The following is a 19750-nucleotide window of genomic DNA, read 5'->3' on the forward strand; positions in this document are numbered from 1 at the left end:
GAGAGTTCCTGTTGCTCCACATCCTGGTGAGCATTTGGTGATGTCAGAGCTCTGGATCTTGGCTGTTCTAGTAGGTGTGTAGTGGTGTCTCACTGTAGTTTTAATTTGCGTTCCCCTGACAATATATGACGTTAAACATCTTTTAATATACTTATTTGCCATCTGTATATATTCTTTGGTGAGGAGTCTGTTCAGCTTCCCTCCAGTTTTAAATCGGGGTGTTTGTTTTATTGTTGAGTTTTAAGGGCTCTTTGCATATTTTGGGTACCAGTACTTTAGTGTATGTGTCTTTTGGAAGTATTTTCTCCAAATTTACAGCTTGTTTTCTAATTCTGTTGATGATATCTTCCACAGAGCAGAAGTTTTACATTTCAGTGAAGTCCCACTTATCAATTATTTTTTTCACGGATTGTGCCTTTGGTGTTGTATCTGAAAAGTCGTCGTCATACCCAAGTTCATCTTGGTTTTCTCCTATGTTATCTTCTAGGGGTTTTATAGCTTTGTGTTTCAACTTAGGTCTATGATCCATGTTATGTTAATTTCTATGAAGGGTGTAAGGTCTGTATCTAGATTCTTTTTTTCTTTTTGGCCTGCACATATCCATTTGTTCCAGCACCATTTGTTTGCAAAGACTGTCTTTGCTCCATTGTATTGCCTTTGTGCCTTAGTCAAAGATCAGTTGACTGTATTTGTGTGGGTCTATTTCTGGGCTCTCTAGTCCACTGATCTATTTGTCTCTTTTTCACCAATACCACACTATCTTGATTATTGTAGATTTATTGTAAAGCTCAAATTTAGATGGTGTCAATCTACCAACTTTGTTCTTCTCCTTCAACATTGCGTTGGCTATTCTGGATTTTTTTGCCTCTCCATATAAACTTTAGAATCAGTTGGTCAATATCCACAAAATAACTTGCTGGGATTTTGATTGGGATTGTTTTGAATCTATAGATCAAGTTGGGAAGAACTGACATCTTGACAATGAGTTTTTTCTATTCATGACCATAGAATCTCTCTCCATTAATTTGTTCTTCTTTTTTTTTTTTTTTTTTGCGGTACGCGGGCCTCTCACTGCCGTGGCCTCTCCCGTTGCGGAGCACAGGCTCCGGACGCGCAGGCCCAGCGGCCATGGCTCACGGACCCAGCCACTGCGCGGCACGTGGGATCTTCCCGGACCGGGGCACGAACCCGTGTCCCCCACATCGGCAGGCGGACTCCCAACCACTGCGCCACCAGGGAAGCCCAATTTGTTCTTCTTTGATTTAAGTAATCAGAGTTTTGTACTTTTCCTCATATAGATCTTGTACATATTTTGTTAGATTTAATTATGTATTTATTTCATATTTGGAGTGCTAATGTAATGGTATTTTGTTTTTAATTTCAAATTCCAATTATTAATTGCTGGTGTATAGGAAAGTGATTGACCATAACCACTTACTAGTTCCAGAAGTTTTTTTGTTGTTAATTCTTTTAGATTTTCTACCTAGACAATCATGTCATCTCTGAATAAAAACAGTTTTATTTCTTCTTTCCCAATTTGTTTACTTTTAATTTTCTTGTCTTATTGCATTAGCTAGGATTTCTGGTATGATGTTGAAAAGGAGTGTTGAGAAAGGACATCCTTGCTTTGCTCCTGATTTTAGTAGGAAAGATTCTAGTTTCTCACCATTAAGTATAATGTTAGCTATAGGTTTTTTGTAGATATTCTTTATCAAGTTGAGGATATTCAACTTGATGTTCTATTCCTAGTTTTTTGTTTGTTTGTTTGTTTGTTTGGTGGTACGCAGGCCTCTCACTGTTGTGGCCTCTCCCGTTGCAGAGCACAGGCTCCGGACATGCAGGCCCAGCGGCCATGGCTCACGGGCCCAGCCGCTCCGTGGCATGTGGGATCCTCCCGGACCAGGGCACGAACCCATGTCCCCTGCATCGGCAGGCGGACTCTCAACCACTGTGCCACCAGGGAAGCCCCTCTATTCGTAGTTTGTTGAGAGTTTTTATCATAAGTGGGTGTTGAATATTATCAAGTGCTTTTTTTGCATCTATTGATATGATCATGTAATATTTCTTCTTTAGCCTGTTGGTATGATGGATTACATGAACTGATTCTTGAATGCTGAACCAGTTTTGCATACCTGGGATAAATGTGACTTGGTCATGGTGTATAATTCTTTTTATAAATTGTTAGATTTAATTTGCAAATATTTTGTTGAGGATTTTTGCAAATATGTTCATGAGAGATTTTGGTCAACAGTTTTCTTTTCTTGTGATACCATTGTCTAGTTTTGGTATTAGGGTAATGCTGGCCACAGAGAATGAGTTACAAAGTACTCCCTCTGCTTCTATCATCTGAAAGAGATTGTAGAGAATTGGTATACATTTTTCCTTAAATGTTTGGTAGAATTCACCTGTGAATCCATCTAGGACTGGTGCCTTCTGTTTTGGGAAGTTATTAACCATTGATTCGATTTTTTTAATAGGTATAGGACAATTCAGATTGTCTATTTCTTCTTCTTTGAGCTTTCGCAGATTGTATATTTCAAAGAATCAGTCCATTTCACCTAGATTATAAAATTCGTCGGCATAAAGTTGTTCATCGTATTCCTTTATTATCCTTTTAATGTCCATGAGATCTGTAGTGATGTCACCTCTTAGTTTTATGATATTAGTAATTTACGTCATCCATCCTTTTTTGTTTTTGGTTAACCTGACTAAAGGCTTATTAATTTTATTGATGTGTTCAAAGAACCAGCTTTTGGTTTCACTTATTTTCTCTATTGATTTCCCGTTTTCAATTTCATTGATTTCTGGTCTAAGTTTGTGTTTTTTTCTAATTTATTTATTTTATTTATTTATTTTTGGCTGTGTTTGGTCTTCACTGCTGCACGTGGGCTTTCTCTAGTTGCAGTGAGTGGGGGTTACTCTTCGTTGTGGTGCACAGGCTTCTCACTGCAGTGGCTTCTCTTGTTGTGGAGCAGGGGCTCTAAGTGTGCGAGCTTCAGTAGTTTCGGCACGTGGGCTCAATAGTTGTGGCTCGCGGGCTCTAGAGCACAGGTTCAGTAGTGGCAGCACATGGACTTAGTTGCTCCGTGGCATATGGGATCTTCCCGGACCAGGGATTGAACCCATGTCCCCTGCATTGGCAGGCGGATTCTCAACCACTGTGCCACCAGGGAAGTCCCTGGTCTAAGTTTTATTATTTATTTTCTTCTGTTTGAGTTTGATTTGTTCTTCTTTTTCTGGCTTCCTAAGATAACAGCTTAGATAGTTAGTTTCAGATCTTTCTTCATTTCTAATATATGCATTCAGTGCTATAAATTCCCCTCTAAGCACTGCTTTCATTGCATCCCACAAATTTTGATGAATTGTATTTTTATTTTCATTCAGTTCTAAATATTTAAAATTTTTCTTGGGATTCTTCTCATTGACTCATGTGTTATCAGATGTATGTTGTTTAGTCTCCACGTACTTGAGGAGTTTTCCAGCTATCTGTATCTTCTGATTTCTAGTTTAATCCATTGTGGCCTGAGAGCATATATTTTATGATTTCTATTCTTTTACATTTGTTAAGGTGTGTTTTATGGCCCCAAAGTGGCCTATTTTGGGAACTGTTCCAAATGAGCTTGAGAAGAATGTGTATTCTGCTGTTGTTGGATGAAGTACTGTATAGATGTCCATTATATCCAGTTGGTTGACGGTGCTATTGAGTTCACCTACGTCCTTACGGATTTTCTGCCTGCTGGATCTATCCATTTCTGAGAGAGGGGTGTTGAAGTCTCCAACTCTAATAGAGCTCATCTATTTCTCCCTGAAGTTCTATCAGTTTGTGCCTCATGTATTTTGACGCTCTGTTGTTAGGCACATACATGTTAAGTGTTGCTATGTCTTCTTGGTGTACTGACCCCTTCATCATCATGTAACATTCTTTTCATCCCTGATAGTTTTCCTTGCTCTGAAGTCTGTTCTGTCTGAAATTAATATAGATACTCCTGCTTTCCTTTATTAGTGTTAGAAGGGTATATTTCTCTCCATCCCTTTGCTTTTAATCTATATGTGTCTTCATTTACAGTGGAATTCTTGTTGAAAACACAGCTGGGTCTTATTGTTTGATCACTGTATAATCTCTTTTAATTGATACATTTAATCGTTGACATTTAAAGTGATTATTGATATGGTTGGAGTAACAGCTACCATATTTATTACTGTTTTCTATTCGTTGCCCTTGTCCTTTGTTCCTATTGTTTTCTACTCTTTTTCTGACTCTTGTGGTTTTAATTGAGCATTTTGTATGATTTCATTTTCTTTCTCTTCCTAGCATAGCAGATATACATAGATATATATAAATTTTTTTAGTGGTTGTCCTATAGTTTGCAATGTACATTTACAATGAATCAAACTGCATTTTCAAGTAACATTGACCACTTTACAGTAATGGGAATATTTTATAACAAAATATTCCTAATTCCTCCCTCCTGTGCCCTGTATCTTTGCTGTCATTTATTTCACTTATCCATAAGCTATAATCTGGATATATTTTTTCTATTTTTATTTTTAATAATAATTATTAAATTATTATGTTCTGTCAGATCAATTAAGGATTAAAAAAGTAAAGTTTTAATTTTCCCTTTATTTATTCCTTCTCTAATGCTCTTCCTTTCTTTATGTGGATCTGAGTTTCTGATTTATGCCATTTTTTTCCTCTCCTAAGGATTTCTTTCTTTTAACATTTCTTGCAAGCCAAGTCTACTGGCAACAAATCCCCTCTTTTTTTTCTTTTTTTTGTCTGATACAGTGCTTTGTAGTCCTGTGATCAGGTCTCTGTCTTTGCTGAGCCTGTGCCGTTGGACTGTGACCTTCACCACCGCTTCTCCTTTTCCCCCCCTTTGGTGGGATAGGATGGCTAGAGGCGGCGGAGCTGGGTATTTTCCTGCCCCAGCGTTGATTAGGCCCTGATCAGACCCTGGCAGGTCACACTCTGGTGACTATTTCTCCTGAGGGCAGCCTGGTTAGGAACAGAGTGTTCCTTTCCTCCTCTCCCGTCAGCAACACGAGGGGATTTTCCTCCAATACTCACTGTGACCCCCAGGTCAGACTCTTGGAGGTAAAACTGACAAAAGTACGGGGTCCCCTAAAGACGAGCCCTGGGGTTTCTAAGTCTCAGGATTGTCCGCCCTGAGCCTCCAGCAACTCGGCCATGGCAGCAGGTGGGTTTCCTTCCCTGGTGCCGGCTCCCACACAGGTTTCTGCTCTGGTGACTCTCTGTACCTGCCCATCCGTCTCGCCAGTTTGGGGCAGGCTTTTGCCCTGTGACCTCAGTTCTCGGACAGATCTAAGAACAGCTGGTGATTTTCCGGTCTGTTCAGGTTTTCACCCGCTGTTGGGGTGGAGTGGCAGCTTCCAGGCTCCTTACGTGCTGGACACCAGAAGTGAATTTTCACTTTAAAATGGTTATTTTTATATTTTGTGAAGTTCACCTCAGCACATTTAAGAAATGCATGTTGTAACCCCGCAGCAACCGCGAAGCTCGAGCGCTTTCTCCCGGGTCCGTGCTCGCTGGCGGCCGCTGGGTCCATCAGGGCTGCCGTCTCAGTGGCTGTGCCTGGGGCTTGTGCAGGTGTCTCCGTACACCTTCCAAGCAGCCTTGTTCTGCAGGCTCCTGCCCCGTAGCCCCACGACAGGGTTCAGCTCTCACCCCATCTCCGCATCCAGCCTGGGGACCGCTGGCTTTGTGGGGGGGGGCAGGCCGCCACGTGAGGTGGGGGCCAGGTGCATGAGGTCTGCCTTCACCTGGGCGGGGGCCTCCCTGTGTTCAGTGCTCCCCAGACCAACAGTGATCTTGGCTCACGGGCTCCAGAAGGAGAGGGTGCTGTGTGAGAGGTCGGATGCTCAGAGCCACAAAGCCCACACATGCTGGGGCTCTGAGAAGTGCTGGACGTACAGGGAGGTGTTCCCCCAGCCTCCCGCAGGGCTGACAGGCATCACTGCAGGGCTGTCCACGAATACCTGTGCTTTTCTCACTGAGGACCAAGTGTGTGCTCAGAAGCAGAGGTTTTGTGGAGACCTCATCAGAAGTGCCGCTTCATTCCCACCCGAGGGGCTGAGAGTCTAGTCGGAGGGTGCGGCGGGGAGGGGGCACGGTGCAGTGGGGGGCAGCTTCGGGAGGGGAAAGGTTACCTGCCCAGGCCCAGGTGTGGCGTCCAGGGCGGCTGCCCAGAGAAGCGAGAGCCCTCACCGTGAGACCCTGAGGCACAGACAGGTGGGGTGGCCTTTGCCTGTGCCCCCAGTGGTGCCACTGCATGGGGGCGGGTGGTGGCCCAGGCCCCACGTGCTTGTCCTTGGGTTTCAGTTCCTGAGAGCACGGGATCGAGGCTCACAGGCCTCTCAGGGCAGCTGGTGGACGTCGCGTGCAGGGCGTGCGAGGCCTACCTGGGGCGGCTGGAGCACGAGGACATCGACCTCTCTGAAGACGCCGCCAAGGACCTCACGGAGGACGAGTGGAAGGACCTGACCCAGCAGTACTACAGGCTCATTCAGTAAGACTCCTGGTCGGCGCCCTCTGGGGCCTGCCCGCTGCTCGCGTTATCCAGGGGACGCCGGGTGGGCTTTAGGGGTTGTCTGGGGACGTTGGCCCCTGGGACGTCTGGGGCGCCTGTCTGGGAGTTGGGGTGCCTTTTGGGGTGCCTGCCCAGGCCCTTGTTGGCTGATAAGAGGATGACACGGCCGGGCGAGGCTGTGGCGCCTTGTGCACCCTGCGTGTCCTTTGCGTCATCTGGGGCCACAGCCGCCCTGGGCGTCCCCTTCGCAGCCAGGCTGCCAGGCTGGCCCTGGGTGGTCGGGACCGGCAGGGCCGTTGCTCGGCCCAGGCCTCCTGACTCCACGACCTTCAATTGCCCCCCACTACCCGGGGGCCCTCTGCGGAGGGCTGCGACCTCTCACAGTGGCCGACAGTGAGAAGCTGGGGCAGAGGCGGGCCAGCACCCGCGGCGGGAGCAGCTGTCCGCCGAGGGAACATGGCAGCAAAGCTGGAGCCCTCGTTTCGGAGGGTCTGCCTGCGGTGCACACGCACCATCCCGGGGTCGTTTCTGTTGTTTTACTCCTTTCCTTCTTTGGATCAAGTACTTTCTTCCTCACTGGATGTAAATGTGGCACAGGGCGCGCCATGTGCTGGTGGTATTTGTCCAGGAGGATACAAGTCTGCATGTGTGCTCACTGTGTAGCCACCGCCCAGATCAAGATAAAGGACACTCCCAGCCCCCCAGCCCCCCTAGTAACCCTTCCCAGGCAGGACCCCACCGAGGTCACACCTCCTCTGACTCCCGCCACCTCCACCAATGTTGCTGTGGAATTTCATATTCATGGAATCGTACAGGCCGAGCTGTCTCGTTTGTGACTCTTCTGCTCAACACAAGACCTGCGGGATTTATCCAAGTCGGTGCAGAAGCTCATTCTTTTCTGTTGCTGTGCGGAACCCCATCCTTTCAATAGACCACAGAGCCCTTACTCCTTCTGCTGTGGGTGGGCAGGTGGGATACCAGCAGTCTTAACCTATTCCCAAAGTGGCTGTGCACCTCCATAAGCCAGCCGTGATACGCGTCCACGCGCCCCACTCCCCGCGCCGCGGACAGCCCTCGGCACTGTCACACTTTTTCATTTTCCCTTCCTCGTCGTCTCATCGCGGTCTTAGTTTGCGTTTCTCTGATGACCGATGGTGATGAACATACTTTCATATGCTTACTGGCCATTTGGCTATGTTCTCTCGTGAAGTGCTTATTCAAATCTTTTGATCATTAAAGAGAAAGAGGTTGGTTCTCTGTTTATAAAGTTGGTTTCTAAGAGTTCTCGACATTTTCGTCACCAAGTCCTTTGTTGGAGAGGTGCATTAAGCCTACCTTCTCCCGGTGCATGACTTGTCTTTTTACCTTTCAGTGGAATTTCTTGATGAGGTCCACTGTTTTCATTTTTTCCCTATTATGGTAGGTCGAGTGCTGGTTAAGAAATCTTTGACTCTTCGAGATCATGAAGATGTTCCCCTATGATTTCTTCTACATGTTTTACTGTTTTTCCGTTCACTTTTAGCTTTTCATGATTAATTAATCTTAACTTTTGTGTAAGATAAGAGATAAAGATCAAGGTTCTTTTTTGTATAGAGATTTTCACTGTGAATAAAAAATAAACATGAATTTTGGCGGAACTTCCTTTCAGCCCTGATCAGCACTGATCTGTTTTGGTAACTGTTTCATTTACACTTGAATACGACGTGTATCTGCATTGCTAGGTGGTGTGTTATTAAAAGTGTCAATTAAGTCAAGTTAGTGATTCAAATCTATATTCTTCCTGATTATTTCGCCTGTGTGTTCTCTGAGATACTGAGAGAGCTTAGTTAAAATCTCCAACTGTATTTGAGGTATTAATAGACGTAAAGAGGGTATTTCATAACAAAAGAATCCAATCAAAGGAATCAAAGCAATCTGGACTTAGATGTAGTGAATACCGCATCAGAATATATAAAACAATCACAGAATTAAGAAGAGAAATAGAAATGCAACTGATTTTTGCGTGGTGACTTTGTATTCTGCTACTTTGCTGAATTCATTTATTAGCTGTTCAGTTTTTGGGAAGAGTTTGAGAAGGACTTGTATTAGTTCTTCTTTAAATGTTTGGTAGATTTCACCAGGAAAGCCATCACGTCTAGGGCATTTCTTTGTTGGGAGGGTTCTGATTACTGATTCAAGCCCCTTAGTTGCTCTAGGTCTATTCATATTTTCTGTGTCCTCATGATTTAGTCTTGGTAGGTTTTGTGTTTCTGGAAATTTGTGTATTTCATCTAAGTTATCCAGTTTATTGGTGTACAGCTGTCCATAGTACTCTCTTATAATCTTTTTATTTTTGTAAAATCAGTAGTAATGTCCCTAATATCATTTTTGACTTTAGTAACTTGAGTTTTCTCTGTTTTCTCCTTAGTCCATCTAGCTAAACGTTCATCTACTTCGTTGATCTTCTCAATGAACCAACTTTTGGTTTTATTCATTTTCTCTATTGTTTTTCTATTTTGATTAATTCTGCTCTAATCTTTATTATTTCCTTCCTCCTGCTAGCTTTGGGTTTAGTTTGTTCTTCTTTTTCTAGTTTCTTAAGCTGTAAAGTTAGGTTATTGGTTTGAGATTTTTCTCATTTTTTAATGTAAGCCTTTATAGCTCTACATTTTCCCCTTGGTACTGTTTTCATTACATCCCATAAGTTTTGACATGTTGTGTTTTAATTTTCATTTATCTCTAAGTATTTTCTTTTTTCTTTAAATTTTATTTATTTAGTTAGTTAGTTTTGGCTGCACTGGGTCTTCGTTGCGGTGCACAGGCTTCTCATTGCGGTGGCCTGTCTTGTCACGTAGCCGGGGCTCTAGGCGCACGGGCTTCAGTAGTTGTGGACACGGGCTCAGTAGTTGTGGCTCTCAGGCTCCAGAACGCAGGCTCAGTAGTTGTGGCACACGGGCTTAGTTGCTCCATGGCATGTGGGAATCTTCCCAGACCAGGGCTTGAACCCATGTCCCCTGCAATGGCAGGTGGATTCTTATCCACTGTGCCACCAGGGAAGTTCCTATCTCTAAGTATTTTCTAATTTCCCTTGTGGTGTCTACTTTTATCCATTGGTTGTTTAAGAAAGTATTGTTGAATTTCCACAGATTTGTGAATTTTCCAGTCGTACTTCTGTCATTGATTTCTAACTTCATCTCGTTGTGATCAGAGAGGATACTTTGTATGATATCTATCTTTTAGAACCTATTAAGAGTTAATTTGTGGCCTAACTTACGGTCTGTCTTGGAGAATGTCTCATGTGCACTTAAGAACGATGTGTATGTTGTTGTTGGGTTGAGTGTTCTGTGTGTTTCTGTTAGATTTAGTTGATTTACTGTGTTAAGTCATTTTTTTCCTTATCTTCCGTCTTGCTCTTTTATTCATTATTGAGAGTGTAGGGTATTGAAGTCTCCAGTTATTGTAGAACTCTCTGTTTCTCCCTTCAATTCTGTCAGTTTCTACTTCATGTACTTTGATGGTCTGTCATTAGATGCATAACTTTTTATAATCGTTATGTCTTCTTGCTGAAGAAGATGTAACCTTTATCAATATATTATGTCCTTCTTTATCTCTGGTAACCTGTTCGACTGCAAATCTATTTTGTCTGATATTAGTATAGCCACATCTCCTCTCTTTAGTTACTGTTTGCATGGAATATCTTTTCCATCCTTTTACTTTCAGTCTATTTGTGTCTTAGATCTAAAGTGAGTCTCTTCTAGACAGCATATGGTTGGATCATGTGTTTTAAATTCATTCTGCAGATCTATGTCTTTTGATTGGAGAGTTTAGTCCACTTACATTAAAAATAATAACTGATAAGAAGGGACTTCTTTTTTTTACAGCTAAATTTTTTAAAATAAATTTATTTTATTTTTGGCTGTGTTGGGTCTTCGTTGCTGCGTGGGTTTTCTCTAGTTATGGCGAGCTGGAAACTCTGGAAATCAGGTTCTCCTCCTTCTCCAGGGCTTGCTGTTTCATGTTATTGTTTCTGTTTATTGTTTTTGGTTTTTTGATTTCTGTAGTCTGTCTCTGTGCCTGAGGTGTAAATTTAAGGTCTTCTTAGGTCTTTTCTATGCCTTTCTCTGGGCATGCACAGTCACTTTCTAATTTTCCCTTTTTATGCAGTTGTTTTTAAATGTCCTAGTCTTTTAATGTCTGGCTCTCCAAAAGGGAAGAAGAATAAAATGAAGGGGAGGGAAGGGTGCTGGCCCTTTAAATCTCCTGGAAGGCTCTTCAGCTGGAGGGGGTGGGGCTTATAACACTGTGGGGGGAGGTCCAGCAATAATGGCGGCCTGTCTGATTTGTCTGTACCTCTATCATCAGGAGGAGCAATCAGTGATCAGAGAGAGCACAGATCCCCGATGTCTGGAGGACAGGGTCCTTTCTTTCCCCGCCCTGGCGCCTGCAAGCTGCGTGCACGCTGCCCCAGAGCCCATGCACAGCTGCCTGCCACAGGGGTGGGAGACGCGGAGCTGCCACGGTAATAAGAACTGGTACTGACCAAAATTAACTTCGATTTGCTGTCTGAGGCTTCCCTCGGAGGTTGCACACGTTTAGTAGACCCCAGAGTTCCAAAACAGTTGCATCAGATTCTGCCAGTGCAATTGTTGCCTAGGTGGGGAGACAGATTCCTGGTGCTTCCTATTCTGCCACCTTCCCAGAATCCTCCCTTCTACACGTTTTAATTACATGTGAGGTATTTATTATTGCTTTAAATAGTCAGCAATTTTATATTTTCCTACGTATTAACCTTTTTAAGGGACCTTCATTCATTTCTGCAGTTTCATTATTATTTTCTTTCATCCTAAAAAGCATCTTTCAGTATTTCTTCTAGTGACAATCTGTTGGTTAAGAACTCTCTGATTATTTTGTCTGAAGAAGTAGAATTTTACATTTTTTTAAAAGTTAAGCATTTTTTAAAATTAATTAATTAATTTTTTGGCCACGTTGGGTCTTCACTGCTGCGCGGGCTCTCTCTAGTTGAGGTGAGCAGGGGCTACTCTTCGTTGCGGTGCGTGGGCTTTTCATCGTGGTGGCTTCTCTTCTTGTGGAGCAAGGGCTCTAGGTGTGTGGGCTTCAGTAGTTGTGGCACGTGGGGTCAGTAGTTGTGGCAAACGGGCTTAGTTGCTCCATGCCATGTGGAATCTTCCTGGACCAGGGCTTGAACCTGTGTCCCTTGCATTGGCAGGTGGATTCTTAACCACTGTGCCACCAGGGAAGTCCTTACATTCACTTTTTAAAAAAATATTTATTTATGGCTATGTTGGGTCTTCGTTTCTGTGCAAGGGCTTTCTCTAGTTGTGGCAAGCAGGGGCCACTCTTCATCGTGGTGCGCAGGCCTCTCACTATCTCGGCCTCTCTTGTTGCAGAGCACAGGCTCCAGATGCACAGGCTCAGTAGTTGTGGCTCACGGGCCCAGTTGCTCCGCGACATGTGGATCTTCCCAGACCAGGGCTCGAACCTGTGTCCCCTGCATTGGCAGAGAGATTCTCAACCACTGCGCCACCAGGGAAGCCCCCTGACATTCATTTTTTAAAGATATTTCCACCTGAATAAAATTCTAGCTTTGCAGAGGTTTTTGTTGCTTTTGCATTTTAATATATTGTTCTATCATCTTCTGGCTTTCATAATTTTTATTTACAAATCGTCTGTAGTATTGTTTGTGTCCTTTGAAGGTAGTGTCTTTTTATCTGGGTGCTTTAAGATCTTCTTTTTATCTTTGGTTCTCGGCAGTTTTGTTACAATGCTTTTAGGAGCAGTTTTCTTTGTATTTATCTGGCTTTGGGTTTGTGGGACTTATTTTATCTGTTAGTTGGAGCTTCCCATCAAATTTGGAAAACTCTTGGCCATTAATTTTTCCGGTATTGCCTCTGCCCCATTCTTCCTCTAACTCTGTCTGGATTCCAATTACACATATGTTAGACTGTGTCCCACATGTCTCTTACACTGGTCTCATCTCTCATCATCATGGCAGTCTTTCTAATATCTTTGGGTCTAATTCTAAACTATATATTCTCTTCCACTGGCCTTGCTGTCTTTTACCCTAGTAATAGTACTGTATATTTTTAACTACTGTATATTTATGATTTAATTCATGGTAGAAATAGTCCATTCCCTTTACTCCCTTTTCCAGAAATTTTCTATTTATTCTCACGTATGAATCCTTCTAGATCCATTGCCCTGGTAACTAGTGCAGTTTGTCATCTTTTCATGTTTATTAGCCACGTGGATATGCTCTTTTGTGAATTCACTGTTCAAGTTTCTTGCCCATCCTTCTATTGTCTCCCATTCTGTGGCTTTTTTTCATTCTCTTCAAGATGTGTTTTGATAGAGTGAAAATCTTTAGTCATAATAGAGTCCAATTATCTTAGTTTCTCTTCATGATTGATGTTTTATAATACTTTTCAAAGAGTCCCTGCTGTTTCCAAGTCATGAATTTATACTCCTATGTTTTCTTCTAAAATATTCATTATTTTACCTTTCATATATTTTTACACATGCCCTTTTGGAGTTGATTTTTGTGTATAGGGTTAGGTAGGTATCAAGATGTATTTTTCCATATGAATATTGGAAATGACTTATAATTTATTGAAAAGTATTTCTTTTCCCACTGTACGGCCTTGTCATAAATCAGAGTAGCATTAATATAGCTGAAATGGAACTAACCCTTCGATCAGCAAACAGACTGGCGTACTCACAGCAGGGCAGTCTTTGCCACCATAAATCTTCGTAATCATACAGGAGGAATCCAATTGTTTCCACTTCTTCCATATACATTTATTGAGTTATAATTTGAATGCCATAGACTCCATTAATTGTAAATGTACAATTCAATGATTTTTGGTAAATTCACAAAGTTGTATAAAACCACAATCCAGTATTAGGACATGTCCATCACCCCATAAAATTCCCTTGTTCCCATCTTCAGTCACTCTTTGTTCAGAACCCCCGTCCTCTCCAGCCACTAATCTTTTTCTGTCTCTGTGGGTTGTATTTTCTGGTTTTTAATAATACTGAGTCTTCCAATCCATATATATAGAATGCTTCTCCACTTGTTTAGGACTTTTAAAATGTGTATCAACAATGTTTTATAGTTTTCAGAGTTCAAAATTTATACTTCTCTTGCTAAATGTATTCCTGTATGTTTTATTATTTTTAATACTATTATGAATGGAATTAATTTCTTAATTTTAATTTTAGGATTTTTGTTGGTAGCATATAGGAATGCAATTGATTTTTGTATATTGATCTTGTAACTGTGAATTTTTGCTGAACTCATTTATTAGTTCTAATAGTTTGCAGTGTGTGTGTGTGTGTGTGTGTGTGTGTGTGTGTGTTCCTTAGAATTTTCTACATACAGGATATGTCATTGTAGAAAACAATTTTATTTCGTCATTTCCAGTCTTGAGTTCCAGGGACTCAAGGTCGGTCTAACATCCAAAAGTTGATCAGTGGCATATTCTACAACCTTAAAAGGAAGGAAGTTCTGTCAAATGCTACAACGTGGATGGACCTTGAGAACATTATAATGTGCGAAATAAGCAAGACACAAAAAGATAAATAATGTATGATTCCACTCATATGAGGTACTCAGAGTCATCAAAATTACAGAGACAGAAAGTAGAATGGTGGTTGCCAGGGGCTAGGAGTTAATGGGTACAGAGTTTCAGTTTACAAGATGATGGTGGTGATATTTGCACAACGTGAGTGTACTTAATGCCACTAAACTGTACACTTAGAAATATTTAAGGTAGTAAATTTAATGTTATGTGTATTTTACCACAATAAGATTTTTGGAAAAAAAAGTAAATTGGTAAATTTCATCGTGTTTACAGAATAAAGAAGAAAAACTGTATGAGCGTCTCAGTAGATGCAAAACACTGATGGAATTCAATGTGTCCATGTTAAGTTTTGTTGCTGTTTTTAGCAAACTAGGAAAAGAAAGAAACCTCCTTAATTTGATAAAGTTTATCTACAAAAATCCTAAAGCTAATATATTTCTTAATGGTCATGAACTGAAAGTGTTCCCCTAGAAATCAGAATGAAACAAAAATTCCCACTATCATGACATCTAGTCAGTATTGACTGAACAATCTGTTGAGTTTAATAGTACAAGAAAAAGAAAGAAAAGGCAAAAAATCAGAAAGGAAGACATAAAACTCTTTACTTACTGATGACCTAATTGTGCACATAGAAAATTTTAACAATCATAAAGAAAGTATCATAATTAAGTCAGTTTAGCAAGATCACTAGGTACCAGGTCAATATACAAAAGCCCACTGTATTTCTGTGTACTGTAACAATCACAAAATGAAATTTACAATAACATCAAAAACCTACAAATATCCAGAAAAAATATAACAAAATACAAGGAAAACCCTAAACTGAAAATTATAAAATTATACGGAGAAATTAAAGACCCAATAAGTGTGTGTGTGTGTGTTGTGTGTATGTGTGTGTACGTGTGTGTGTATAAAACCACATTCATGAATTAGAAGACCCAGTGGTATAGAGATGTTTGTTTTTCCCAAACTAATCTATAGATTCATTGTAATCCCCATCAAAATCCATGCAAGGGTGCTTCTCTGGTGGCGCAGTGGTTGGGAGTCCGCCTGCCGATGCAGGGGACACGGGTTCGTGCCCCGGTCCGGGAAGATCCCACATGCCGCGGAGCGGCTGGGCCCGTGAGCCATGGCCGCTGAGCCTGCGCGTCCGGAGCCTGTGCTCTGCAACGGGAGAGGCCACAACAGTGAGAGGCCCGCGTACCGCAAAAAAAAAAGAAAAATTTCTTAAATAGTTCTCTAAGAGCACTAATCATAATTTAAAAGTTGATAAATTGTACTTTATTGACATTAAGAACTCTGTTTATCAAAAAACACTACAAAGAGAATGAAAAGACAAGCCACAAACTGGAGGAACATATTTACAACACGTATATCCAACAGAGGTCTCGGATCTAGGATGTTTAAAGGACGCCCATAAATCAGTAAGAGAAACAATCCCATTGGAAATGTCACATAAGAAGACAGCAAACGGCCAATCAGCACATGAAGAGACACTTAGCATCACTGAATTCATAATTCAAGGGTGAATTAAAACCACAGAGACGCCACTGCACACCCACAAGATCGGCTGAAAGGTCAGCCGAGATGTGGAGCGGCCGGAGCCTAAATCTGCTGGGGGGGGCGGCGGGGGAGGGGGGAGGGGGGAGGGGGGAGGGCGGCGGGGGTGTCTGGAAATGGGTGTAGCCTGTCTAGAAAAGCCTCAGGCATTTCGTATAAATTGAGGCATCTACATACCCTACGACCCAGCTCTGCCGCGCTTGGGGCGTTTGTCCAAGAGAAATGAAAACACATCTGCAGAGGGTCTTCATTCGTAATCTGGAAACCACCAGCGGTGTGAAGAACTTGCTGCTGATGCCTGCAGCACCACACGTGGCTCTCCACGTCGTTCTGTTGACTGAACGAGCCCCGGTGTGAAGCTGGAGGCGTCCACACAGGGGCGGGGAGGACAGGGCAGAGGCAGAGGGGTCTGGCCGACGTGGTCTCCGGGGCAGCATTTTGAGGGGTTGGAAGTGTTTGCATCTGGACCCGGGTGGCACCTGCACGTGCGAGAATGGGCAGCTCTCCCCGCAGGGCTGTGCCCTTGGCTCGAAGTCCCAGGTGTAACCAGTGGGTGGCAGCAGCAGACCCCGCAAGGGCCGCGGTGGCACCTTCCGAGCTAGGGGGCTCGTTAGGGAACCGGAGGGCGGTTAGCTCGGTCTGTCCCCGTTCCTTCCTTGTTGAGGCGCCCGGGGTCCCCACGCGTGGTGTGCGTGTCGTCAGGACCAGAAGGGCAGATGCTGTGTCCCTTTCTTGTCATCAGCATCTGGGGGGACAGTGCTTGTTCTCTGGCGATTATGAGGGTGTCTGGGACAGGGAGCTTGGCCAGGCCTTCACCTTAGGCTGGGGTCCCGCCTCCTCCCGTCCGTCCTCTAACCCCCAGGGGGAAGCGACTGTTTTCCTATTGTGATGCACAAACTCACAGGGGACTCCATCCTGCCCGGATGCCGCTGCAAGGGCTTGGACACCCTGGGGAGACAGTGGGGACCCTTCCCTGGGGGAAGATCAACCCCTGTCTTCTTCCTGAGCCCAAGTCGAGATTGCATTTGCTGGTGTCCTGGGCAGCTCTGCCCCTGGCCATCAGGCTGGGCTCTCGGGGACCTGCCTCATTTCTCACGGCATCCGGGCCGGTCTCTGCTGCCGGGCGGGAGGGTTACAGACAGCTCGGGACTCACACCTGCTTCCGCCAGGTCCTGTCTTCTCCCTGGGGTCAGGTAGAGCGTGTGCACCACCAAGGTGGGCCAGGGGGCTCCGGGGGCTCCCCTTCTGTGTGTCCTGTTAGAACCAGGGGGCGTGGCCCCGTCTGACTCGTCACCCACGTTACCTGCACCAAAGGGGGCTCCTGCTTTCTCACGCCCCAAACTCTGCTCCTCGGTATGGGGCCTCTCCCCCACCATAGGGGACCCCACTCATCGCTACTCCCTCCCTGTTGCCCCCCCTTCCCAGCAGGGTGGGCACAACATTGTGCACAGACGTCCGTGTCCCAGAAGGCTTTTTCCCCACGCCAGGGCCATCCCCGCAGTTGGTGGCAGGTGGCCTCGGGGCCCAGCGCAGTGTCCTCTGCTGCAGTCCACCCTCGCGTGGGGTTGCGATGCGGCCTGGGCGGGGGTGGGGCTCCTGGTCCCAGGCTTCAGGGACGCACCAGCATCGAGCTCTGAACGCACGCAGACAGCTGTGCCGTCTGCCTCCCTTATTCCCTTAAGTTACGGTGGCTTCCCGGGGCGGCCCCATGGCTGCCGTGACCGTGTGGCCACCAGCCACTCTGGCTGTCAAGCCCACGGGACACTAAGCTGGCGTCCAGCCCGCGTCAGCTGCAGGCCCCTGGGTGCTGCCGGCGTGGGCAGCTCGGCTTTCCCACACGGGCCTGCAAGGGCCACCCTGACGTGGGTCCGGCACAAGAACCCTGGCCTTCATGTCCCGGCACCTTTTCTGGGCCCAGGCACAGCGCCCCGGGGTGTCCTCAAATCGGGGGTCCCCACCACCCTACAGGCCACGTTCCCGGGCACCCGTCGGGCAGGCAGGAGGATGTTCTGAGCCTGCCCCTCGCCCTTTCCTCGGGCGGCCACCTGCTGGCACCTGGGCACCGCCCTCAGAGCCTCACGGGCTTTCTGGATCTTGCTTTGTAGCGGCGAGGCGTTCATCTCCAATTCCAGAAATTACTTTTCGCAGTGCCAAGCTCTGCTGAAGAAAATCACCTCTGTGAACCCTCAGACGGAGATCGACGGGCTTCGGAACATCTGGATCGTAAAGCCCGCGGCCAAGTCCCGGGGACGAGGTGAGTCCCAAGCCGGGCGCCCTGCGGGGACAGCCAGCCGTGGCAGCGGGGGGACTGGGCGCCAGGCTCCCTGGGGGGCTCAGGACTCGTGGGTCCCGGGGAGCGGGCATCCCAGTGACCCTGGTGTTCATGGCTGCTCTTCCAAATTTTGCTAAGTAATTAGGATTCATTAGGAAGTTCCGTCTCTAGTCCTCAGGTAGACTGTCTGTAGTTTTCTTCTCGTATTTGCTTTGCTCGCCAGCTGCTGCAATGGAGCGAGGACTCCGCGTCCAGCAGCAGTGGGGGCCTGGGCCCAGGGCGGTTATAAAAGCCCCAGAGGCACTGGCCTCTTGCAGGCGCATCCTGAGTGCCCTGTGAGCTCTGTCCCGGGACCCCGGTTTTCTACTTCTCCTTGCGTCACGGCTGTGACCGTGCCCTTTTCTTTATTCCTAATGGTGAATACTGTGGGTTCTTCATTTAAAAACAGGATTTCAGGGTGATTTTCCAATCTTAGGAGTGTTTCCAAAGAACCAACTTTTGGTTGCATTTGTTCAATTTTCCTGTTCGCGCTTGGTGCTGACTTAAATGCTAAGCTTATTTATTCCCAGACATCCTCGTGCAAGAGTAGAAGCTTCCAGGCTATGGAAATGTCCTCAGAATACAGCCTTCCCTGCATCCTCCTGTTTATGTTATATGATGTTCTCTCTTTCCTGAGTATCTAAGTGGACCTTACCTTTCGTTTGCATTTTCTATTTGCCCCTTGAGTTAGTTGAGGGGTTTTACTGTTGCTGTAAATTCATAAGTGGTTACTTTTTATGAGATTTTTAAAAAGCTTTATTAATTTGTGAATATCCTGCATTCAGGCTGTCCTGAAACGTTCTCTTTCCCGAGCTTCTGCCTGCTCTCAGCAAGCACCCTCCTGGGCCGGGCCCGTGTTCCCCCCCGGGCTCTCTCCTGAGCCCAGACCTTCCACCCACTGCCGACACTGCATCCCCGGGGACGCTCCACAGACACCTCAAACCCACCTGTTCATAACCGAGTGCACGCCATTGTGCCTGGTCACTGGCTATGCTCCCACCGCCTGACCCCCAACCCAGTGCTCCCGTCTGCTCTTGGCCCAGGGGCTTGCAGCTTCCTCCTGGACTTTGGTCTCAAGATGGCAAGGTCTCCACTTGCTGTAACTGAAGAGCGGGGTCCTGTGTTCTGTGAGGAAAGCTCCCTCGTGTCCCGCGCTGTCACTGCCCCTGGGCCTCACAAGGGGCACCCGCCCCCCGTGCCGGCCAGGAGAGCCAGGCCGCCCCACATCTCGGCCTCTCCTCACGCTTGTCCAAGGCAGGTTGGCAGGGAGGATGGCGAGTCCCCCCACCGTCTTGTGACACAGTTCAGGCTTCCGGGGTGTCACGGCAGAGAAAGAGAGGGCTGGGGAGGGGGTCTGTCGGTGACATTAAATGCTGCAGCCCAGGGAAATGCACGTCACTTTGGCTCACGTGTCACTGGTCACCACCAGTCACACGGCTTAACTTTGGGGCATGCAAACCCTCCTGCAAAGTGGAGGGGTGCAGACGTGGGGAAGAGCTGTGCACCCCATCCCTGCCCTGTTCACCCCCACTTGTCCAGTCGCCCTGGGTGTGAGGCCTCACCAGCCCTTGGAGCCCGTGGAGCAGCCCATCACCCCGCCTGCTGCTTTCCTGAGGCTGAAGGGCCCGCCCTGCTTCCCTGCGCCCCCCAGACTCGGGCCAGTGCCCAGCTCGCTGGCTGCCTCCTCACGGGGCCTCTGTCCCCGTCCCCGACCTTCCCATTCTCAGTCCTCTCTGAAGCCCCTTGTG

General features: G+C 45.8%; 1 protein-coding gene across 3 annotated transcripts in view; it reads left to right on the top strand.

Moving 5' to 3' along the window:
• Positions 1 to 19750, top strand: part of MLC1 (modulator of VRAC current 1) — a 63263-nt gene that overhangs the window by 39970 nt on the left and 3543 nt on the right. For all 3 annotated transcript variants that reach the window (XM_060305531.1, XM_030855416.2, XM_060305530.1), the window contains 2 exons: positions 6344 to 6530; positions 17797 to 17945. In XM_060305531.1, the coding sequence (XP_060161514.1) occupies positions 6344 to 6530; positions 17797 to 17945 (336 nt within the window). The remainder of the gene's footprint in view (positions 1 to 6343; positions 6531 to 17796; positions 17946 to 19750) is intronic.

The sequence above is a fragment of the Globicephala melas genome, chromosome 10, assembly GCF_963455315.2.
Source record: "Globicephala melas chromosome 10, mGloMel1.2, whole genome shotgun sequence".
Taxonomy (NCBI): domain Eukaryota; kingdom Metazoa; phylum Chordata; class Mammalia; order Artiodactyla; family Delphinidae; genus Globicephala; species Globicephala melas.